At 36.8% G+C, this 22,952-nt stretch overlaps 1 protein-coding gene across 2 annotated transcripts in view; it reads right to left on the bottom strand.

The window, feature by feature from the left end:
• Nucleotides 1-22,952, bottom strand: part of fam184ab (family with sequence similarity 184 member Ab) — a 159,016-nt gene that overhangs the window by 2,751 nt on the left and 133,313 nt on the right. Inside the window, exons 15-18 of one of the 2 annotated variants that reach the window (XM_067417968.1) lie at nt 19,954-20,100; nt 11,120-11,237; nt 7,667-7,771; nt 5,446-5,654 (exon numbers count right to left, since the gene is read on the bottom strand). In XM_067417968.1, coding sequence (XP_067274069.1) covers nt 5,446-5,654; nt 7,667-7,771; nt 11,120-11,237; nt 19,954-20,100 — 579 coding nt within the window. The remainder of the gene's footprint in view (nt 1-5,445; nt 5,655-7,666; nt 7,772-11,119; nt 11,238-19,953; nt 20,101-22,952) is intronic. The other variant, XM_067417969.1, reaches the window with a different exon arrangement.

Raw genomic sequence — 22,952 nt, 5'->3', positions numbered from 1 at the left:
ATTGAACAGAATGTCTGGATAGGACATATTGACATTAATGTATTTCCTATTAAAACATGACTTTGGATAGGATTTATGAAAAAAATTTTTTTTATTTTTTTATTAAAGCTACACTGTGATATTTTTCCCCATCGGAAAAAGCGGTGAAAAGGTATTTGACCATCCAGTGAATAATAGTTTCTGTTCCTCTCAATTCCGATTTCGTTTTAACTCCGGTTCAACCTCGTTCATGACATGCTATCGAGTGTTAAAATGCGAAAAGTGAAGCTTGAATTTACCGGTGTGTCCCTCTTTGGCTAATGTACTTTCAAGATGGAGGGGCAATATGGCGACCGGCATTCGAACCCCTCACCCGTATGTATTTTAAATGGCATATTATAAACTTACGAGAATACTTTATTACTTGAAAGAAGTAAATATACATTAATGCACACATATATTTTTGAAAGAACTAAGTGTTTTTAGCTAAGAATAAACTAAAAAAGTTACACAATGTAGCTTTAAAGGAACTGTATGTAAGAAATGTTTTTTAATTCATCATAAAATGGCCCTGATATGTCACTCGACATTAAGAAATCATGTTAATGTCAAATACTTGTTAATTTTCCACTTGAACTTGAAGCTCCGCCCTCCACGTATCTACCAATCACGTGTTTCGGCATCCGGGTTGCCAGATCTGCTCTAGTTACCACAGCTGCAGCTACAAACGTTCCTGCTGATCCTGAAGAATATCTGGCAACCTCGAGTCAGGAGGAGGGGGAGAGGGGATACACCACTCTACAGTCATTTGAAAGTGATTGCAGTACCAGTTTTGGCCACAATCTTAGACTTTCTTTAAATGTTTTAAATAATAACCTAATTATCATTCTAGATAGCATTCAAATGGACAAAAATCTATATTTTTTCTCTATTTTTCATGTGCAGTTTAAGGGCCCTATCATACATCCGGCGATATGCGATGCAAGTGGTTTTTGCTATTTTCAGACCAACGTAGTTAGCATTTAATCTCAGCGCCATGTTGTTTAAATAGCAAATGCACCCACGGCCATCAGTTTGCCACGGGCGTGCTGTTCTGAACACAAGGTGTGTTTATGTGCATTGTTGTGTTCCTATTTTGAGGAAGCTGAAAATGACGAGTATTTCTTGTGTTATTTAAACATTAGTAATATGAGTGCACAGCGCACCTACACTCTGTTTATTACACACACAGGGATGCGCAGCAGCACAAACATATTTAAATATTAAAAATAAAAGGACTCCTCTTGGCGAAGTGTTCAGTCTTTCCCCTCTCGCAAATTGCACCGTGTAAATAGCGAATCCGCCATGGTGCAAGCTCAACTGGCTTTTAAAGGGAATGGGAGATGAGACTCTGATTGATTTATTGTACGTTACGCCCAAAACACACCCATGACTCATAAAGAGACTAGGGACAACCCTTTTGGACCATGCGCCTGTCACGTTGAATGTTTTTTCCATTGTTAAACTAGCAAAAGTGGATTCCACACGCCTTGAGTGCTTCAGACCATGTGCTCAGATTGCTAAAATAGGGCTCTTAATGTGCATACTTATCAACTAAAAGTGAATTTTGTCAACTTTTATAAGTACATCAACATATAAACGGCCTTGAAGTGAACACATATCGACTAAAAGTATTCATACTCTTGTGTAATCGACGCGCCATCCTAAAAAAACTCTTGCGCGATACCCAGAAATTTTGAATATTCTGATCTAATATGATTTATGACTTGTAAGGTTGCCAGAATAAAAATCATACACTGTTTGAAAATAGGCCAGAGGAGACCTGAGTCTGGTTTCTCCCAAGGTTTATTTTTCTCCATCAATGGCCTGATGGAGTTTTGGTTCCTTGGTCGCCTTTGGCTTGGCTTGCTCAGTTGGGGACACTAAAACTATAACACTAAAATTATGATCTAAGTTATTCAACTAAATATACAAATAAAATTAATGAATTGGGTCTTATTTATTTCAATAGACTATAGTACTGATCTGCCAACATTGTCGCTATATGATAAGTTGAAATGGGCTGGTGGAATCCCTGTTTTCTCCAGAACGACTGTACAGCCAAATCAAATTTTGTAGTGATATTGTCCTGTTTAACACTGTCAAGCTGCTTTGAAACAATCGTCATTGTAAAAGCGCTATATAAATAAAGTTGATTGATTGATAAAAGCCACAAATTACAAATAGCACTTTTAAAAACTCGCTTTGAGATCCTAAAGTTCAAGTGCACCCTTAAAGCATTCAGTGTGAATAGACACTAAATCATAATTCTCATAAAATCGTAATAGAGTTCTGATTATGAGGACTGACTCCACTTGAATCTCAAAAAAGGACTATAGTTCAATAGCTAAGTGGACCAAATGTCACCCTGACATGAACTGAACCAGATAAACTGTGAGAGCCATATGAGTGTCTCATGACATAAGAGGACAACCCCGCACAAGTCTACCTTGCTGCGTCACTTGCACCTCATTTACATTCACACCAGCATGCAAAGAAGAACACTGGTAGAGCAATGGTGCTTCAGATGAGATGATACCTCCTGGGTCAAGAGCAGCAAAACATGCATGACACGACCACCGCTTACAACATGCCAACTGCAAAAGCTGAGCCATAGGCAATGGTTTATTGTCGAAAAAAGAGCGGGAGTATTATAATTAAAGTCTAAAACAGTGCAATTTATATGTTCACATAGATGCAAGAGTACATTATGGAAAATGTATATTCTTTCCCAAATACACAATGTAAAAATATTGAAATGTTCATGAAATGTGGTCTTGAAGGACAGTAAAAAACATTTACATACTATAACAGATGAGTCATATAACTTCCATCACAAACAGAAAACACAACACAGAGACAGACACAAACTCCCAGCATGCACTGCGACAGTGGGGACACATGCTCCCATTTGCATTCCAATGCCATTTCCAAAGCTCATCTATGGGACTTCAGAAAGTAACATTATGCATACATGTACATCAGAAATAGCTCAAGTATCCCTTTTATTTGCCTGATGTGGATGCATTGGAGTTCAGAATGGAATACTAGCTTCTTGCATATTAGATTTTTGCATATCGGCGATATGCAATTTAAACATTTCAAAAAGTAGTATGCGATATTGTTAGCATGACTGCATTACACTGCTTGATTCAACAAGCGGCATGCAGTTAGCATCTCAGAAAGGAATTGAGAAAATGAGAAAAACAAAAATATACATATTAAAATATATAATCACATACTTTAGTGCAATGTTGTTGTTGTTAACTAGAATAAAAAATAAAAAAAAACCCAGACTTGAATTGGTTTGGTTTAATTAAAGCTAAAATTAAATAAAATATAAATGTAAGATGTGAAAATAAAATGTAAAACCCTGATTATTTAGAAATGCTGCTTTTGCTACCAACTGAAATAAATCACATAATAAATCAAGTACTAAAATTCCTAAAGCTAAAACTGAAATAAAATTAATTTAAGCAAAATAGAAATACTTAAAAAGCACATAAAACGTAAACTAACATTTATGAAGACTAAAAAGAAGAAGACATTTTCTGTAATTAATTGCAGTTAAAAACATCTGTTATTAATATTGTAATAATTTCACAGTTACTCTACAAATTAATGTAGAAGCAACTTAAATAGTGTATATCTGAAATATTTGTTGTAATGGCATCTTTTTATGAAGGCCAGTATCACTTATACTAAAACTGCTACTGAATTTTTTAAACATTAATGATAGACATTCAACATTACAGTAGAATTATAAGCTAAATCAATTTCAACTGAACTTAAAACAATCTTCACATAAAATCCATTATAATAAATGTCATATTTACATGTGGAATTCCTACATGCCTAACAGGTAGGAAAATACAGAAACTGAATAGTTGAAGTTAAAACCGAAACTCCTTATTAAAGCTACTGTTTTCTCTGTTCCCTCTGTTCTGTGATTAAATGACAGACATCATTAGGGGCTGCTGTCACTTTAAGATCTGCCAAACATGACGCAGATCTAATGCGCTGTCACACACATCTCATTTTCTCCACAACTCTTTTAAGTTCATTTAAGACGTTATTTAACTATTTTAAGATGCCTTTATGAGAATACTTGACAAAATGGGCATTTTGGCATATTCAGTGTTATTGTTCATTTAAGCACAAATACAATTTAATTCTAGCACACGTCTTTCAGACAAGGGGTGCGTCTCGATCAGCTCCTAGTTCAGCAGTTAGGGCACTGATCAGGGAGTCGGCCACATTCGTACATGATATACTGATTCATGACCAACACTGTAAAAAAGTCGATAAAAAGAATATTTCTGTTTTACCTGTATTTTGATTTACGCATTGCATTAGTTACGGAAAATTTTACGGAAATATAATTTTATTTTTATTAAAAAATAAAAACAGAAAATTTTCTGCCAGTACATTATTCAGTAATTTTACGGAAAATTCTTTTGACCCTTAAAATACAAACTAATGCAATGTAAAACACCTGTAAAAAAAACAATACAGAAAATTCCTTCATATTTATACAGTACATTGTGCCCTATTTTTACAGACTTTTTTTTACAGTGCAGTGTAGGAAGCTGGGGAGCTGATTGAGACACAACCAGAACGTTCACAGACAGCACGTTCTCTTTTGTCGCGCTTCAATGGTTTAAAAGCATTTGAATAAGAGCGTGCTCATATAATGTAACGCTAGTAAAAGGATGATAGAAAACCCCCCCGAATGCAGCGTTAATTGTGTTAAATATTTTGCATTAACAGCACTTATGAAAACTAAAGATAGCTACAAATAAATACTATTTTAGCATTACATCGATTTTGTGTAAAATGTCATAACCTTTGGCAGTCAGATCGCTAATGAAATGAATGTATTAAGAAGATGTTCAGGTTCATTCATCACTGAAAATGAAAGCATTGCACTATAGGATATGGGATGTATATTTTTAGTATGTGTAGTACGGTAGTATTCCATTCCGAGCAAGTGTACTGACTTCAAAAGTACAATTAAAAAATTAATGATTTTTTTAATTGTATTTTTTGCGTGGCAATTTAAATTCTTCAAAGTATTCCCCCCAAAAATAGCACCAATCCAAACGGGATTTCTAACACGAACCTAGTCTGAGACCAGGGCGGCGCACTCATTATTCAAGTTAATTACTTGTTTCGAAGGAGATCGGAGCCGAAATTCTGGTTTTCACGCTCTCTGTTAGGCAGAGAGGAGCCTGGGAGACGCAAACACAAAGCAAACCATCAGAAGTTTCCGTGTGCATTTCCTCGGCACATAAAAGGGATACCACAGCTGCCTCTTGAAACGTCAGGAGTGAGGAGTGGGCGGTAAATTCTCAGTGTGCTGATGTGTTTGTCCACTAGCCTGTGGTGCAGAGAGCGAGGCGTCTGCCGTGATGAGGTGCGCCTCACCTCGTCAATTTCTTGGGTTCGGAGAGAGGGGTTGGTGGGGGCAGGGGTTTGCTCGTGTTAGGCTCCAGCTGGTGAATGGGGGAGTTGGGAATGGGTTCGAGGCGGTTGGGCTGGGGCTGGCCGCTCCCTGTCCCCGAAGCCTCCACATTGGCCCTAAGATTGGCAGAGGTGCTGAATCGGGCGGCTGACTTGTCGTTCTTTCGCTTTTGCTACATGGGACGACAAGAAAGGCAAACAAAAAAGGAAGTTGGGAGAGCTTGATGCTCCATTTTCAAGAAGTTCTCTTGATCTCCTAATGACTGCTTCCTAACAAACGTCCCACTGAAAGTCAAGCTCGCAACACTCAGCAGAGGAAGCATCAGTCGCTCTCAGCCAATCAAATCAATGAGTCGAAAGAGATGTGTCAGAGGAAGAGGCTGTTGAAAATTTTGAAAGAAGAATGGCTTGGAAAGCAAAGAAGAACTGGATGTCTAAACAGGAAGAGAACGCGGAGGAACGAGAGACACTGACACTCACACGTCAACACACACACACACACATATATGCACATGTAATCACCGACACTTGGAAGTTATAGAACACAGATGAGGGCAACAGTGAAATATCTGGTGAAACAGAATGACATTGTTTAGACTGGGTCAGGAACTGCTGTGATGTATGAAACAAACATCATTTCCTCTTAAGCTCTGCAAAAATGAGATTTCCATAATCATTTCCTTACCCTCATGTTGTTTCAAACCCTTGAATAATGTACTGGTCTCTCTCTTTTATGCATTTGCAAGCTACAAAATTTAAATAAAATAATATTTAAATGTGTACTAAATGTGTTACAATATATCGTTGTACAATATTTCGCAATAAAAAATGCAACAATATGTATTGTGGATAGTAACCATATATATGTGTGTGTGTGTGTGTGTGTGTGTGTGTGTGTGTGTGTGTGTGTGTGTGTGTGTGTGTGTGTGTGTGTGTGTATTTTCACCCAAATGTCTTATTACTGTGTGAGAAAAAAAAGTTTACAAAAAATATATAATTGTGGCGAAGGGGGCGTGGTTCTGCGAGGTCTGCAGCGGGAGAGAGAGCTCAGAGCGGAGATGTATTAATGTATAATAATGCAATAGGGGGATATGTGTGGGTCCTGATAATGTCAAATGTCTTATGTTGCCAGTAAAAAGTGTCCCACATTGTTTTAAATATATCTAGTCAGTGACAGAGTGCGAGCATATTCATATAAAATAATTCTGTATTTTCAGCATCAGAATCATTAAAATTAGTCATCATTGTCCTGTGCATTGGGTTACCAGCACCAAGTCCCAGCCTATTCATTTCCACCCCCAGTATAAAACCAAATTTAGCATTTTAAAATCAACAGTACATTTTTTGTTAACCTATTACCATATGTCTTGGAGTATAGTGATAATATTGTATCGTGAGCTCAGTATCGTGATAAGTATCGAATCGTGACATGAAGGTATTGCTATTGTCCCCATTCATTGCAGTTGCATGGAATTAATCATTTGGAACCACATGAGGGTAAGTAAATGATGTCAGAATGTTCATTTTTGGGAGAACAAACCCTTTAATAAATGTGTGTGTGTGCCTGTGTGTGTCTGGGCATGCTCCCAGTGAACAGTGTTTCCAATGAACTCCAGTCTGGCATATCAGTTGTGTTGCCTTTAATTGCACCTTAGTAACACTGCATCCTAACCAGGCACAACACTTCTGCTTAAGTAGTTTTTTACGAAGCATATTTGATGTTTAACATACAGCTGTAGAACATCTCAGAACCTTTGAGATTTCACTGTTCAAAGTTTGGAACTCAGATTAGCAATGTACACTAATAATTTGTGTCATCCCAGGTTAGGATACAGTGAAAGAAATGACATTCAAGAGGAACTATCAAGCCCCACTGAGAAATGCATTGATCCCACAACACTGCTGTCATTTCCAAAACTTAGTGAACTGCCTCAATGTCTACTCTCTATACATTAGAAACGCATGTATGCACCAGTAAACATGAATGTTTCAATATCTTTGAGTTATGGCAAGCTATTTTTATTTATTTATTTTTATCAAAAGAGTGTATCCCATGCAAACAGCCAGCTTCCACACTAAAATGGAGCCTAATCAGATCACTAGGTTTTGGAACAGCAACTGTCATACTCAAACTAACCAAAGCTCCACACACAAGGACACAGTAGAGTACTAAAAGAAATCTTACCTTGACAAGAGGGTTAATGACACCAACATTGGGGTTTGTGTTGAATATTTTGTTGAAGTTGGTCTCTCTGTTTACAAGCTCCAGCTGGTAGAACTTTTTGTCATCCTGTAAAGAAAAGTAGATGCTGTCATGATTCTCATGGAGTACCATTTGTCATCTAATGGAGTGCAATAAATACACAAAGATGTTTTGAAAGCTTAAATATATGAATTAAAAAAAATTATATATAGATTTTTGTCTATATTGTCTATATTAACATTAAAACCTTGCCATGATTATAACATTATAATATGAAATATAAATGTATATATAAACAATGTTAATAAAAACAGGATCATTTGCATGTTCTCCCCAAAACCTACATTCCTCAAAATAATTATAAACTCTCATTATGGGCCCTATCATACACCTGGCACAATGCGACACCAAACATTTTCTGGTCCTCTTCGGTCAAAAATGACCAAAACATTTTATGCTTTGAATTTTTTAATTTTCTTGGTTCAGCGGAATGGGATGACACTTGGTGACCTTTGTTGCATTAGCTATGTGAACACACAACAAAATCATGGAGATGTTTCGGTTATGATAAAGGGTCGTAAAAAAATAGTCACACTTGTCACCTTCGCGGTCAAAAATGACCGACATAGGAATTGAATGTGAAATACGCAAAAACACAAAAACTCAGGGAATCTTTTGGTGGACACACACACATGAATATACATATTTTTGAAAATGTTTGAAACAAAATCAATAATTCAGCCACAATGCAGTAAAAACAACAACAAGGAAGAGGTTATACTCTAAAACATCAAGCGTTCAAAACAAATACAAGCACACTCAGACACACACACAAACCACAATAATATACACATACAAATGAACTGGTATGGCTGTTATTAATGTGGTAAAATTGAGCCAAAAGTCTCAAATAAGAGGTTAAAATCAGATCAGTTAAGCGGTAATAAAATATACCTCCTCATTTTTGTTACATTTTTATTGAATTTTGATGTTATATGTTCAAAATGTTCTCATCTGTGCCCAGGTTTGAATATAGTAAAACTCATGCAAAGAGTTCAAATCAACATAAAAAAATGAAGAAAGAAAAATCTAGACCTTGACAAAAAGTAGTCTTTGAGAATGTCTAAGTATAAATCCGGGGCGGCAGTGGCTCGTGTAGATTGTCTACAAACCGGAAGGTTGGTGGTTCGATCCCCGGTTCCACCTGACCAAGTGTCGAAGTGTCCTTGAGCAAGACACCTAACCCCAGCTGCTCCCGACGAGCTGGATGGCGCCTTACATGGCAGACACTGCCGTCGGTGTATGAATGAGAGAGTGAATGGGTGAATGTGAGGCAAGATGTAAAGCGCTTTGGATGGCAATAGGGTCTGTTAAAAACGCTATATAAATGCAGTCCATTTACCATCCAAATCCACAACTTAATAAAAATAAGTATTTATGCCTAAAAACACTACAGAATTCATAAGCCACTTTTTATAGTTATATAGGAACCTAGTGGTCATAACAGGGCATTACATTAGTTTTTATTTTTTTACTGCCAAAATTATGGAATATTGTTTTAATTGAAAATTCATAATATTTTTTTTTAATACATTTTGTATTATTTTCAATGGGGGAAAAATAGCTAATAAGAATTGTATAAATATTACATATTACCACAAAATACTCTCAAAATTCTAAATAATAATAAAAAAATATTATTGAACTAAAATAAATTTCATTTTTTTCCGGGGGAAGGGGGTTACATTTCAAGGCTTCCGTCACTTTTACATTTACATTTACATTTAAATTTACATTTATGCATTTAGCAGACGCTTTTATCCAAAGCGACTTACAACTCAGGAGTACAGGAAGCGATCCGTCAAGAAGAGGCAAAGAAAACGCAAATGGTGCCCTAAATACCAAGATTTGTATACTACTCAGAGTAGCAAAAAACAGAAAAGGGAAGAAGAAAAGAGAAATAGAGGAGGAAGAGGTTTTCCACCAACCAGGAACAATGAAAGAAAAAGTCCTGGAGAGGGATTTCATGCCTCTCTGTGATGGTACCACAAGCCTTTGCTCATTAGCGGAGCGAAGGCTTCTGGTGGGGGTGTAGACTCGTAGGAGTGAGCCGAAGTATGCGGGTGCCGAGCTTGTGGAAGATCCATAAGCAAGAGTCAGAGCTTTGAATTTGATCCGGGCAGCGAGTGGTAGCCAATGCAGAGAGATGAATAGAGGTGTGACATGAGCCATTTTGGGTTCATTGAATACAAGACGTGCCGCAGCGTTCTGGATCATTTGCAGCGGTTTGATTGCACAAGATGGAAGTCCAGCCAGAAGCGCATTGCAATAGTCAAGTCTAGAAATGACCAGGGCTTGGACAAGAAGCTGTGTTGCATGCTCTGTAAGGAACGGTCTGATTTTCCTGATGTTGTTTTGACCGGGAGGAGGACAAGTGTAACTCTAAAACGAAGAGGACCAGAGGGTTAAATATTAAAAATAAAAGGATGCCTCTATGGAGAAGCATTCAGTCTTTTCATTTGCAAATTGCACCATGTATATAGCGAATCCGCCATGGTGCAAGCGCAATAGGGTTTTAAAGGGAATGGGAGATGAGACTCAGATTAGTTTATTGCATGTTACCCCCCAAAACACAACCATGACTCTTAAAGAGACTAGGGACAACCCTTTTAGACCATGTGCTTGGCACGCTGACAATTTTTTAAGTCGTTAAACTAGCAAAAGTGGATTCGGACAAGCCCTAAGTGCACCTGGACCATGCGCTTTAGACCGTGGACTCAGATCGTTAAAATAGGGCCCTATACATAATGATTGACATCATCATTTAACTCCCATTTGACAATGATGTTTTTTTTCTTTCTTTCTTGACTTTCTTTATATCACATCCACTCTGTGACATTAAAAAAAGAAAAATATAACTACAAAACTTATATATTCTTCAATATCAAATCATATCCATGTTATTTTCATTTCAGCTTTGGTTCAGTTCAGCTAATAAATAAGGTGCTTTCAACTTCATCTGCGATGCATCACTGAATTGAAAAGTTTTTAATTGCAATGCATAAGAGAAATTCTCTGTTGAAAAGACCAGCACAGCTGGTGTAATTAAAGCAGGAGCTAGGGGGATTTTAATGCAGTCTAAATCGAAAAGATACAAGAAATAGATGCAATGGAACATTGTTTTAGGAATACAATTCATAGAGAACGCGGTGTGTGTAGAGCAGGATTCAGCTGGTGTTTTCAGCAGGATTGTCTGTCCTGTAATAGATCTTTCCCTCCAGTCTTGCGAGTCTCCGCTCATCTCAGCAGGATGTAGCAGGACGGAGCACCAGTGGGATACCTCGTCTTGTGTAACAAGATTCACGGCTGAGGAATTTCACAATAAAACCTGAGATACTGTGAATGAGCATGCCACACTTCTTAAAGTGCTCTTACCACCAGTTTCTTGACCAAAGATTCTCTCTCGGCCACCATGTCCTTCAGTTCGGCTATTGTTTGCAGATCTTCAGGCCTGCTCTCTCTGTTCCGGAATTTATCTTCTGTCCCCTCCAACCTGAGGAGCAAAGACAATTCTTTAAGATGAGGGTTTCTCTTCAACCTTAAAATGAGGGGATAACAATGTCTAAATGCCTGGTTTGTTGCATATTTTATTTTTTATATTATTTATTTAAATCTCTAGTTCAAGATGGTGGATGAGGCATGAGAAATGTTGATTATAGATGTACTTGCTTTTTAATCAACTCAAGAATCGACTATTTTACCCAATTATTGTGTTTTTATGCGTATTACAGTAGTGCAGCATTAGCGTAGCAACATGCTAATGAAAACTATTGAAATAGCATGCAGAGCTCAATGTGTGTGTTGAGTTGCTATATAGAGCACTTCAACTCGGTCACTTGGCAGCAAGACAGCTCACATGGTTCAGAAACGGAGCTATCAACCATCTCTCCAATTCTGTTTACAATCAGTCTGTCATCTGTTAGAGCTTGTGACTCATTACTGAGAGTGAAATTCGACTATTCTGACACTTTTAGCTCAGTTAGAAAGCAAAGCTGATGGCTTTGCACTTTGAACACAGAATTACTGAAACGCCATTGATCAGATCCTCTTGATGTTATTGGCATCTACGTCTCAGTGGATTGGTGTGACAGTTAAAATCATCCGAACCTTTGAACACACGTCTCTCAATAATTTTTTCATCACAGGAATTCTTGGATTATTGGTGTACCTCCACGTTTCTGTATCTTTCAAGGATGTTTCAAATTGTGTGCTGAATCTTTAATGGGCATGCAATGTGACTCTTCCCCAGAGGTATACAGTGTTGTTAAGATTGATGGCTGTTTTCATATGAAACCTTCCCTAAGGACTTTGCAGCTGCTTGTAATGATGAAACCGAGTCTGTTTCAGGAATGGTTTTAAACTGCTGCACATAGCGGACAACACTGCAGTTAACTATTATGGGCATGTTTATATATTCAGACTAAATAGGTTGTTATCCTGAGACAAGGAATCGGCACTGCTCTCTCAGGTTTGCCCTCTCCTGTCCTAAGAACAATTTTTAAATCAGTCTATCTATCTATCTATCTATCTATCTATCTATCTATCTATCTATCTATCTATCTATCTATCTATCTATCTATCTATCTATCTATCTATCTATCTATCTATCTATCTATCTATCTATCTATCTATCTATCTATCTATCTATCTATCTATCTATCTATCTATCTATCTATCTATCCATACAAACTATCCATCTATCTATCTATCTATCTGTCAGTCCGTCCGTCCAGCCAGCCAACCAGCCATCCAGCCAGCCAGCCATCCAGCCAGCCATCCAGCCAGCCAGCCAGCCAGCCAGCCATCCATCCATCCATCCATCCAGCCATCCATCCAGCCATCCATCCATCCATCCATCCACCCACCCACCCATCTAGCCAGCCAGCCATCAAATTGTCCATCCATCCATCCATCCATCCATCCATCCATCCATCCATCCATCCATCCATCCATCCATCCATCCATCCATCCATCCATCCATCCGTCCGTCCGTCCGTCCGTCCGTCCGTCCGTCCGTCCGTCCGTCCCCTCAAATAATGCCCTATTTAGGGTATAGGGGGCGATTTCAGATTCAGCCATACACGTTTTGAAGACACTTTTATCCTCAGCAGTCTGAGGTAAGGGCACTGAAAATAAATGAACCAATTTCTCTCGCTGAAGTTCAGACAATGTATACATTTTTCTTCTTTTTTCTTGAACTAGGAATTTTTATGCTTCCGCTCCGTCTTTAAGATCAACTCAGCTCAGACTTTTGACATGCTATTTGAGGTTACTTACGTTTTTCTGGATTAAAAGGAACAGTTGAAATAAAGAGATAAAATGTTTCTTGTTCTTTTTCATTTTCCAACACTGGTGGCACTTTATTTTTGCCTGTTTGTCTTTCTGGATGATATTGCTAATAATGTTTTACCAGTGCAATTTGAAGCACAGAGAGAGCAGAGTTGAAGAATAGATACATTTAGTTAGGTAGAGACTATACATGTGAATGAACATAAAATGATATTATGAGATTTCTGTTTTGTTTTGTTGTTTTTTTAACCAGGGGGGTTTGTGTTCATTGATTGTTACTGTTTATCTCAGTTCAGCAGAAAAAAACACTTTAGTTGTAATGTTGAAATTAATGTTATTCAGTGCAGATTTAGAGATGAAGGTATTTTTTTCATTCATCATATTTTTGTCAGGCATGGTTGCTGGTTGAATTTAGATATTTTGTACCAAAGCAACTTCTCACCTGCTTTAACAATATGAAAATAAATACTTATGAGAACATATTATATTTTGTTATTATAAAAGAATTATAAAAGATATTATAAAAGAAATACTTTTTTTAAAATGTTTTATCTACACTAATTTCTTTCATCTGGCAAAAAAACATCAGTTCATGTTTTTAGGTATATAATTGTCTGGACCTTGGCCGGTAAGGAGGGTTCATTTACTGGAACCCAAGGAATTTTAGTTGAAGACCCCTGCTCTATTCTTTTATCTATCTATCTATATATCCATATATCCTTCCATCCATCCATCCATTCATCTATCTTTATATTTATCCAGCTATCCATCAAATTGTCTATCTATATATCCATCCATCCATTCTTCCTTCTCTCACCATCCATCCATCCATCCATCCATCCATCCATCCATCCATCCATCCATCCATCCATCCATCCATCCATCCATCCATCCATCCATCCATCCATCCATCCATCAATCTTGAAAACAAAACTATACATTTCCAAACACATAATAGCAGTTCACCGAATGGGCCTTCCAGTTCTCAACAAGACTCACATTTTCACATTTAAAATGACAGCAGCAAAACCCAGCGCATGCAGCCTGCAAAGTGCACTCGAGTGGTTAGAGTAAGAGTAGTGAAGCCCATGGACTGCACATGAGGATCCCCGCACACATGAAATATTCATGAGGCTTAAATAGGTTGAAATTTGAAACTGGTTGGAGAACTCGGTTTGGGGAAACTCAGCTGTCATAATAATTAATTGCACAGAGGACAGGACTGTCATTTCAATAGGTTTGTGTTATGTTTAATTAGCTGGCTGTGTATCTCTGCTCTTCAGGGACACCTCGAGATGGCACACTCAGGAAATGCTGAGGGATACATGTTCTGACTGCTTCACACGAGACCCCATTCTGTTCAGTCACACATTGACTGCATGCTTCTCACACTAAAAATATTTGTACGAGGCACATTTTTAAAGTATAATTTAAAGGAATAGTTCACCTTAAAATAATTTAACTAGTTTGACTTGTCTGAGAAACTATATAAAATGTCTTTTATGCGATTTTCAAATATTTTCCCTCTTTAAATCAAAGATTGGAATATGTCATTCATCTCAGAGCTGGTTGGTTTGATTCATGGTTTTAGAGCTCTTTATTAAATAATTTCTAAAAATCTCTATGAACAAAATGAACAAGAAACATAGAAGCAAGGCTGCTGAAAAAGTGTGTGTCATGGTTTTGATTTATTAGCACACGGATCACTTCCTTTGATTCCTCTGTTACATTAAACTTTCCTCCAGAGCAGTGTTTATTTCTGTGCTCTGACACAAATATTCAGCCTGAGTAAATAATATTCATAAAGCACTGCTTGATGTCAGTAGAGTCATTTTCAAAACACACTTCCTGCTATGTACAATTGACTTTTTTAGAAAATGTTCGCTTCTGAACAAACAAAATCTTTTTTTTCTTCTTTTTTTTGACAATCAAGTCAGTAAAAAGACTTTAAAAATAATAATTCATTTAAATCTAATTTTAGTAGTGAAATTTTATTTTGTTTTCCCAAATATTTATTCTTGAAGTATCAAAAGAATCTTTTTAATGAAATTTAAACTGGATTCGCTAAGAGGATTCAAAACCACTAGACATAGGAATCATTAAAAATTGAACAAATTTAATTCTGCAGATGAAATGTACTCATTTGTGTTTAGCATATTCTAACTTGGTGCATCAGGATCAGGCACCAAATAGACTCGTTAACTAATTACAATTTGGCATTTAATAATGGCTTAAAGTTATAGTTCACCCTAAAAATGAAAATCAGCCCATAATCACTCACCCTCAAGACACCCTAGGTGTAAATGACACTCTTCTGTCAGATAAATACAATCAGAGTTATATTAAAATATATAATATCCTGGCTCTTCCAAGCTTTATAATAGCAGTGAATGGTAGCCCAAAATTTGAAGAACAAAAAAATGCATCATCCATTATAAAATAATCCACAAAGGTCTGGGTGTGTTAATAAAGGCCTTCTAAAGGTAATTGTGAGAAAATATACATATTTAACAATTTATAAAGTAAAATATATAGCTTCAGGTGGACCGTCTGCATTCAATCTATGCAGAAAGTGTAACGCCTCTCGCTGTTCAAAACACTCACACTACGTCCAACTTCATTGTCACGCCAGTCACACTTTTTTCGTTAGATGAATATGGAAGGTGGTCTGCCGGAAGCTAGATATTTCACTTTATAAAGTTTTAAATATGAATATTATTCTTACAAAAACCCACAGATTCGCTTCAGAAGGACTTTATTAACCCCATGTGTGTGGATTCATTTTACAATGGATGGATAGACTTTTTTGAGCTTCAAATTTTAGAATGCCATTCGCTGCCATTATCATGATTGGAAGAGCCAGGACATTTTTTTATATATAACTCTGATTGTATTCATCTGAAAGAAGAATATCATATACACCTAGGATGGCTTAAAGGGTTAGTTCACCTAAAAATTAAATTGATGTCATTAATGACTCACCCTAATGTAAGCTTTACTATGTAATGTCACCACACCCGTAAGACCTCCATTCATCATCAGAACACAGTTTAAGATATTTTATATTTAGTCCAACAGCGTATTCACACTATACTGTCCATGTCCAGAAAGGGAATAAAAACATCATCAGAGTAGTCCATATGTGACATCAGTTAGTTAATTAGAATCTCTTGAAGCATCGAAAATACATTTTGGTCTAAAAATATCAAAAACTATGATTTTATTCAGCATTGTCTTCTCTTCCAGTTTGGGTTTCAATCCTCAAATAAAGATTCGAACGGTCATGAATTAGCGGATTGATTCATGAGTCGGATGATGTTTTGATTCCCTTTCTGGACATGGACAGTATAGTGTGAATACGCTGTTGGATTAAATATAAATATCTTAAACTGTGTTCTGATGATGAACGGAGGTCTTACGGGTGTGGAACATTAGGGTGAGTCATTAATGACATCAATTTCATTTTTGGGTGACCTAACACTTTAAGAAAAATCATTGGTTGAATTCCACAACTGTAAGGCGCTTTGGACAAAAGCATCTTCTAAATTAGGGCTGTGCAATATATCGAAATTATCAAAATATCGCAAATGTGCATATCACAATATGCATATCATAACAGCATGCAGCATCTGAATGATAATATAAGGCTAAAATAATAGTAAATCATGGGATAGTTTTCATTTTTGAAAATCACAAAATCACAAACTGTTCTCATGAACAACTCTATAGCATGAGCCGACAGTCCAACTAACAACATATTACAATTATGACAAGATTGGAGATAGCGATCAAACTGTTCTCATGAACAACTCTATAGCACGAGCTGACAGTCCAGCTAATGACATATTACAATTATGACTGGATAAGGGTTATATAGATCATGAAAAGAGTAAGCAAACATATATTAGGAGTATAGTATCTTACTTGTCAGAGACATTGTGAGCTGATGCTTGAAGCACACAGGGAGGAGATTTAGACGCTCCATACGGTGTGGAAATGAACGGGTCTTTATCATCGCTGAAGTGATCCACAATACGATCGCAAACGGACAAACAAGCGAACATGACACAAGAGCATAGTCAAGCAGCATATAATAGGCTAGTTCTCGGCTAATGTCCGTCATGTGTGACTCGTGTGTTTTGAATAATGACGTGCACAGAGCGAGAGCGAGCGCTCTTCTCACCATCAATAGTAGACACGCCCAATAGTTGCCTGCTGATTGGCTACAAGTTTGTTATTCCACTCGGCCAGTGTCCTTTTTCTAAAACGGTTTTGAAATAACACTTACCCCACTTTTAATAGCCTTTGTAAAAAAAACACAACAACAAAAATCCTTTCCACAGACAGATACATTATTAATTAAAAACACTTGGATTTAAATGAACCTCATATTTTGCATGAGGAATGTTGTCTTTGTTGAATTCAGATATGTTTCCCTTTTATTTTGTATGGTTTAGGGCCATGTCATGACACACACTTCCAGAATCGAAATGATTCATTATCATTCTGAGCTGAGAACACTGAACTATTTTTACCACCAGCTGTTCAATAGTTCAATAGCTGGATTTTTTGGTGCTCTTGTTCAAGTAAACCTAAATTAGGTCACCTCTGACAACAACATCGTTCCTCTACAACCCTGCCAACTTTCTATATTTATACACATGCACACCTACCCACTGTTCATACAGGCAAACCAAAAATTATTCAGACACCAGCTATTTTTCTTTACTAGTGGTTGCAGGACACTATATTTCATTTATGTAAGTGAGGATAGCGAAATAAAGTCAACTGTGACATACTATACCCAAAAGTTATTCATACAGTGGACTACTGGTACAATTTATAAAAATTTGGGTCCAAAATTCAGACTCTTTGACCTGACTATGTTTTGCTTCTGTTTTTTTTCTTTTTTCTTTAATTGCTTATTAATATCCCACAGACTGAACAAAATTCAGCATTGCTTGGTAATTGGTTGACCTAAATTGATATTATCTTTTAGTGATTCAAATTCATAAAACATCTCCATCATTCAAACTCTGTACATAAAATGTAGCGATATATACCGATATACACACACCTAAAGGATTATTAGGAACACCATACTAATACTGTGTTTGACCCCTTTCGCCTTCAGAACTGCCTTAATTCTACGTGGCATTGATTCAATATGCTGAAAGCATTTTTTTAGAAATGTTGGCTAATATTGATAGGATAGCATCTTACAGTTGATGGAGATTTGTGGGATACACATCGAGGACACGAAGCTCTCGTTCCACCATATCCCAAAGATGCTCTATTGGGTTGAGATCTGGTGACTGTGGGGGCCATTTTAGTACAGTGAACTCATTGTCATGTTCAAGAAACCAATTTGAAATGATTTGAGCTTTGTGACATGGTGCATTATCCTGCTGTAAGTAGCAATCAGAGGATGTGTACATGGTGGTCATAAAGGGATGGACATGGTCAGAAACAATGCTCAGGTAGGCCGTGGCATTTAAACAATGCCCAATTGGCACTAAAGGGTTATTTATTTATATAATATTTATATTTAGGGATATATTAAGTTATTTATATATATATATATATATAAATGGCTCATTGAGCGGGACAAGAAACCAAGTGTTTATTGTTCACTAGACTTATGTTCTGGATCAGTCGGTTTCACAAATTAACCAATTAACGCTATTTGGGAAGCAGTCGATTGAAAATAATCAGCTCAAAAGATTAGCTCACAAAACAACAAATGTTTTTGCGCACAAAAAACATTCTTGTCATTTCATAAAATTAAGGTTTAACCACTAGAATCACATGGACGATTTTAACGACGCCTTTCCTACCTTTCTGGGCCTTGGAAGTGATTAAATAGCTGTCTATGGATGTGTCAGAGAGCTCTCGGATTTCATCAGAAAGATCTTCATTTGTGTTCTGAAGATGAATGAACGGTTTTGGAACGAAATGCAGGTGAGAAATTAATGGCAGAATTTTCATTTTTGGCTGAACTAACCCTGTAACTGTACTAACCCTGTAACTAAACCCTGTAAAAGTGTTTCATAGCAGACACCGAGCGAATGCGGAGTAATTTCAACATAACTTTCAACGATGATTGTTTTGACCAAGTAAAACAGTGCTGCATTAATTATCCTCAAGTGCGAAATTACTACTTATACTGATCCATAAATAAAGTGAATTTAAGTGAAGTGAAGTTCAGGGCTCACGGCCATGCCCTGCTTCATCCAATAGGAACGTTAATAAACCTTCAATACATTAGCTCATCAATGAACATTATTTCATATAAGAACATTATTCCATCGGCTGTGGAGGTGAAGACGACAGTTTACATGAATTCACACTCATTCATGGCGCCATCAAGCTATGCCTTTGTTATAGTTTAGAATAAGTGGATCTATAGCAGCGAAACTTATGTACTGTGCCTTTAAGAACTTTTCACTGAACGTTTCTTTGGGGAACCCGGAATGATTCTAAGACATTGATGCAAATACCTCTTCCTTTTGGAACCTTTGTTGGATTCCATTTTTCTAAGAGTGTGGACCGCTTCCTCATATGCACAACGTCCTGCTTCTCAGAACACATCCAAAAAATACACATAAACAACATGTTTTGTAGCTAAAGGCATCTGCTTGTCTTATCTGAACTATCTCGACAGGGTCGTCTGTTCTGCTCTCCGTTCTTGCAAGATATATTTCTAGATATCTTGTTTTTCTCCCTTGCAGCATCTCTTCAGAAACACTGTCCTCATCTTTCACTCTCTGCCAACCCCTTTGAGTCCACATCATAGTATGGTGTCCTTTAGTTAGCATTCAAGCGGTTTCATGGCATGTCATCAAACAACCACTTCCATCCCCCAAAATACACATACTGTACATATTATATGAAAAGTCTTTCGCGGTGCATCAACTCACAGGATCTGCAGGGCAGAGATCTTGTCCTTCAGCAGTTCCTGGGCCTTGTTGAAGTCTGACAGCATGTTCTGTGTATCTCTGTGGTGGAGAGCGTTCAGCTCGGCCATCTCCCGCTCATGTTTCTTACACAGGTCCTGCTCATGAGCTCTGAGAAGAGAACACACACATACTCACTCTAACCTCACAGGGCTGCAACTGCACATATTACACATCTTTTACGCATAATAAAGCACAGCAGGAAGGTTTTGGAAGTAAAAGTCCAATTCATTTCACCCAGAGAGAAATAGATTTGAGACAGAAACCCTAAGATGTCTCCATAAGTCCATGAAACTCTCTCTAAACTACGAAACTACTGAAGATAACAACATTTGCATACATTATATGGCTTGTTAAATACATTGTATTTTAGACTTCTAATCAGTGACAATCAATAGTTTGAATTTGTATTGTTTCATATTAAATTCAGACTCATAATCAGTGAATCCAATAACTTAGTTACTTAGTAACGCGTTACTCTAATCACACTACTTTTTTCCAGTAATGAGTAATCTAAAGATTTACTATTTCCAAACCAGTAATCAGATTAAAGTAATGTAAAGTAAAATTTCTTCTTTCATCTTGCGTCTCAGGGAGAGTATTTTATCAGGAAATATTTTTCAATTTCAACTTAAAATGTCAGGAGATACACAGTTGACATTACTGTTAAAAATGCACTTCTAATAAAGTGAGTGTTGGCAAAAACTGCTGTCATTTCTATGTTGAGGCGGCAGCGGTATTGTTGGCAACTGCTGAATGTAACTAATAAAGTAACTTGTAATCTTACTTAGTTACTTTTAAAGTCACTTTAAAGTCACTTTTCATAGGAGTAATCAGTAATCAGATTACTTTTTCAAAGTAACTGTGGCAACACTTTTCATAATGCTTTATGAAAGATGACTACATAAAAATAAAAATAAACTAAACAAAATATTAACTTTGCATCTGGTTTTCCAGTAAAACTTCTAAACATCCTTTTAAAAAAAAGGGTAGGCAGAGGCCACTTGTGATTTTAGAGGGCAGGACACACATTAACATTTGTCTTACCAGTAGTTAAAGAGCCATCAGCATTTACTCACCCCCATGTCTTTCCAAATATGAGTGATGTTGAAGAGACAAGAAATTTTGAGAATTGCGGGGGGTCTCTGTGATAGTCGCTCATGAACGGTTATTTTGGTGCATTGGTCATAATTTATCTTCGGCTGCATTATAATGACTTTCTAATTTGAAATATGATCAAAGATTGCAGATTCTGAGAAATTAGCTATTGAAAAATTATATTTTAACTACCAGTGTGTTTAAATGAACGCAATGAATGGAATTCAAAGTCGTCAAGACAGGAAACTGAATCACAGATACGTATGGGTGAAGTTACACACAACACAAGGTGTATAAAGAGAGCTTATTTCATCTATAATCAAGTGCGTAGCAACCATTACAGCCTGCATTTTGCAACTATTTGCAAACACATACAGAGGGACAAATCATTCATAAGCGGCCATCACTACTTGGGTGCGGTTTTGCTTCTCTGCATTGGTTATTGTTATGACACAATACATTATTCTTTTCATCACATACTGCTGCAGCAAAAACTGCACATTACAACCAGTCTTAGAAAATAGTTTGGTGCGATACGATTTCAAATTTAGGGGGCCAATCTTGTGGACACTCCCCCCACCCCCACCCCCAACCCTGATTAAAACAGTACTGTATATTAAACTTATATAAAGATATTAAAGGGACAGTTCACCCAAAAATGAAAATTCTGTCATCATTTACTCACCCTCAAGGTTGTCCAAACCTGTATGAGTTTCTTTCTTCTGCTGAACACAAAAGAAGATATTTTGAAAAAAAAAAAACGGTTGCCGTTTACCCCATTTACTTCCATACATTTTTTCCCCCCCATACTATGAAATTCAATGGCGTACATCAACTGTTTGACTACCAACATTCTTCAAATTATCTTCTTTTGTGTTCAGCAGAAGAAAGAAACTCATACAGGTTTGGAACAACTTGAGGGGGTGTTTTTGGGTGAACTGTCCCTTTAAGACTTATTTTAGGAGAACATGGGCCCTGTCATACACCCGGCGCAGTACTTTTTGTGTTGTTTCAAGGGCGAGTTAACAACACAACAGCACAACGTGTACACTCTGCTTATTACACACATTCATATTTTGCCTCGTTCTAAACATAAATCTCCCTACATTGTATAAAAACTATTTGCCAACAGGGTAAGAAAAATAAACGGTCACACTTTAGATTAGGGTCCAGTTCTCACTATTAATAACTATAACTACGACTTTTGTCTCAATAAACTCCTAATTACTGCTTATTAAAAGTTAGTAAGGTAGTTGTTAAGTTTAGGCATAAGTTGGATTAAGGATGTAGAATATGGTCACGCAGAATAATGCATTAATGTGTGCCAATATACTATTAATATACACATTAATAAGCAACTTTTAATAGTGAGAATTTGACCCTTAACTAAAGTGTTACCAAATAAAGATGTTTAAAACATTTTGGAGGACTAGTTTTAGAAAATATATTTTTCAATGTAATTAATTTCCTCCAAAAATAAAGTTAATGTCTTTTATCTGATTTTTAAATATTTTCCCTCTTTAAATCAAAGGTTGCAATATTGTCACTCATTTCAGAGCTGGTTGGTTTGATTCATGGGTTAGAGCTACTTATTAAATAATTTCTAGAAATCTCTATGACAAAAAAAAAAAAAGAAGAAAAATGGAAGCAATGCTGAAAAAGTGTGTGTCATGGTTTTGATTTATTAGCACACGGATCACTTCCTTTGATTCCTCAGTTACATTAAACTTTCCTCCAGAGCAGTGTTTATTTCTGTGCTCTGACACAAATATTCAGCCTGAGAAAAATAATATTCACAAAGCACTGCGTGATGTCAGCAATGTCATTTTCAAAAGACAACACACTTCCTGCTACGTATTAATTTG

This window comes from Pseudorasbora parva, chromosome 15 (assembly GCF_024679245.1).
Source record: "Pseudorasbora parva isolate DD20220531a chromosome 15, ASM2467924v1, whole genome shotgun sequence".
In the NCBI taxonomy this organism is placed as follows: domain Eukaryota; kingdom Metazoa; phylum Chordata; class Actinopteri; order Cypriniformes; family Gobionidae; genus Pseudorasbora; species Pseudorasbora parva.
The sequence above is the reverse complement of the archived record's forward strand: the minus strand, read 5'-3'. Positions and strand labels throughout refer to the sequence as shown.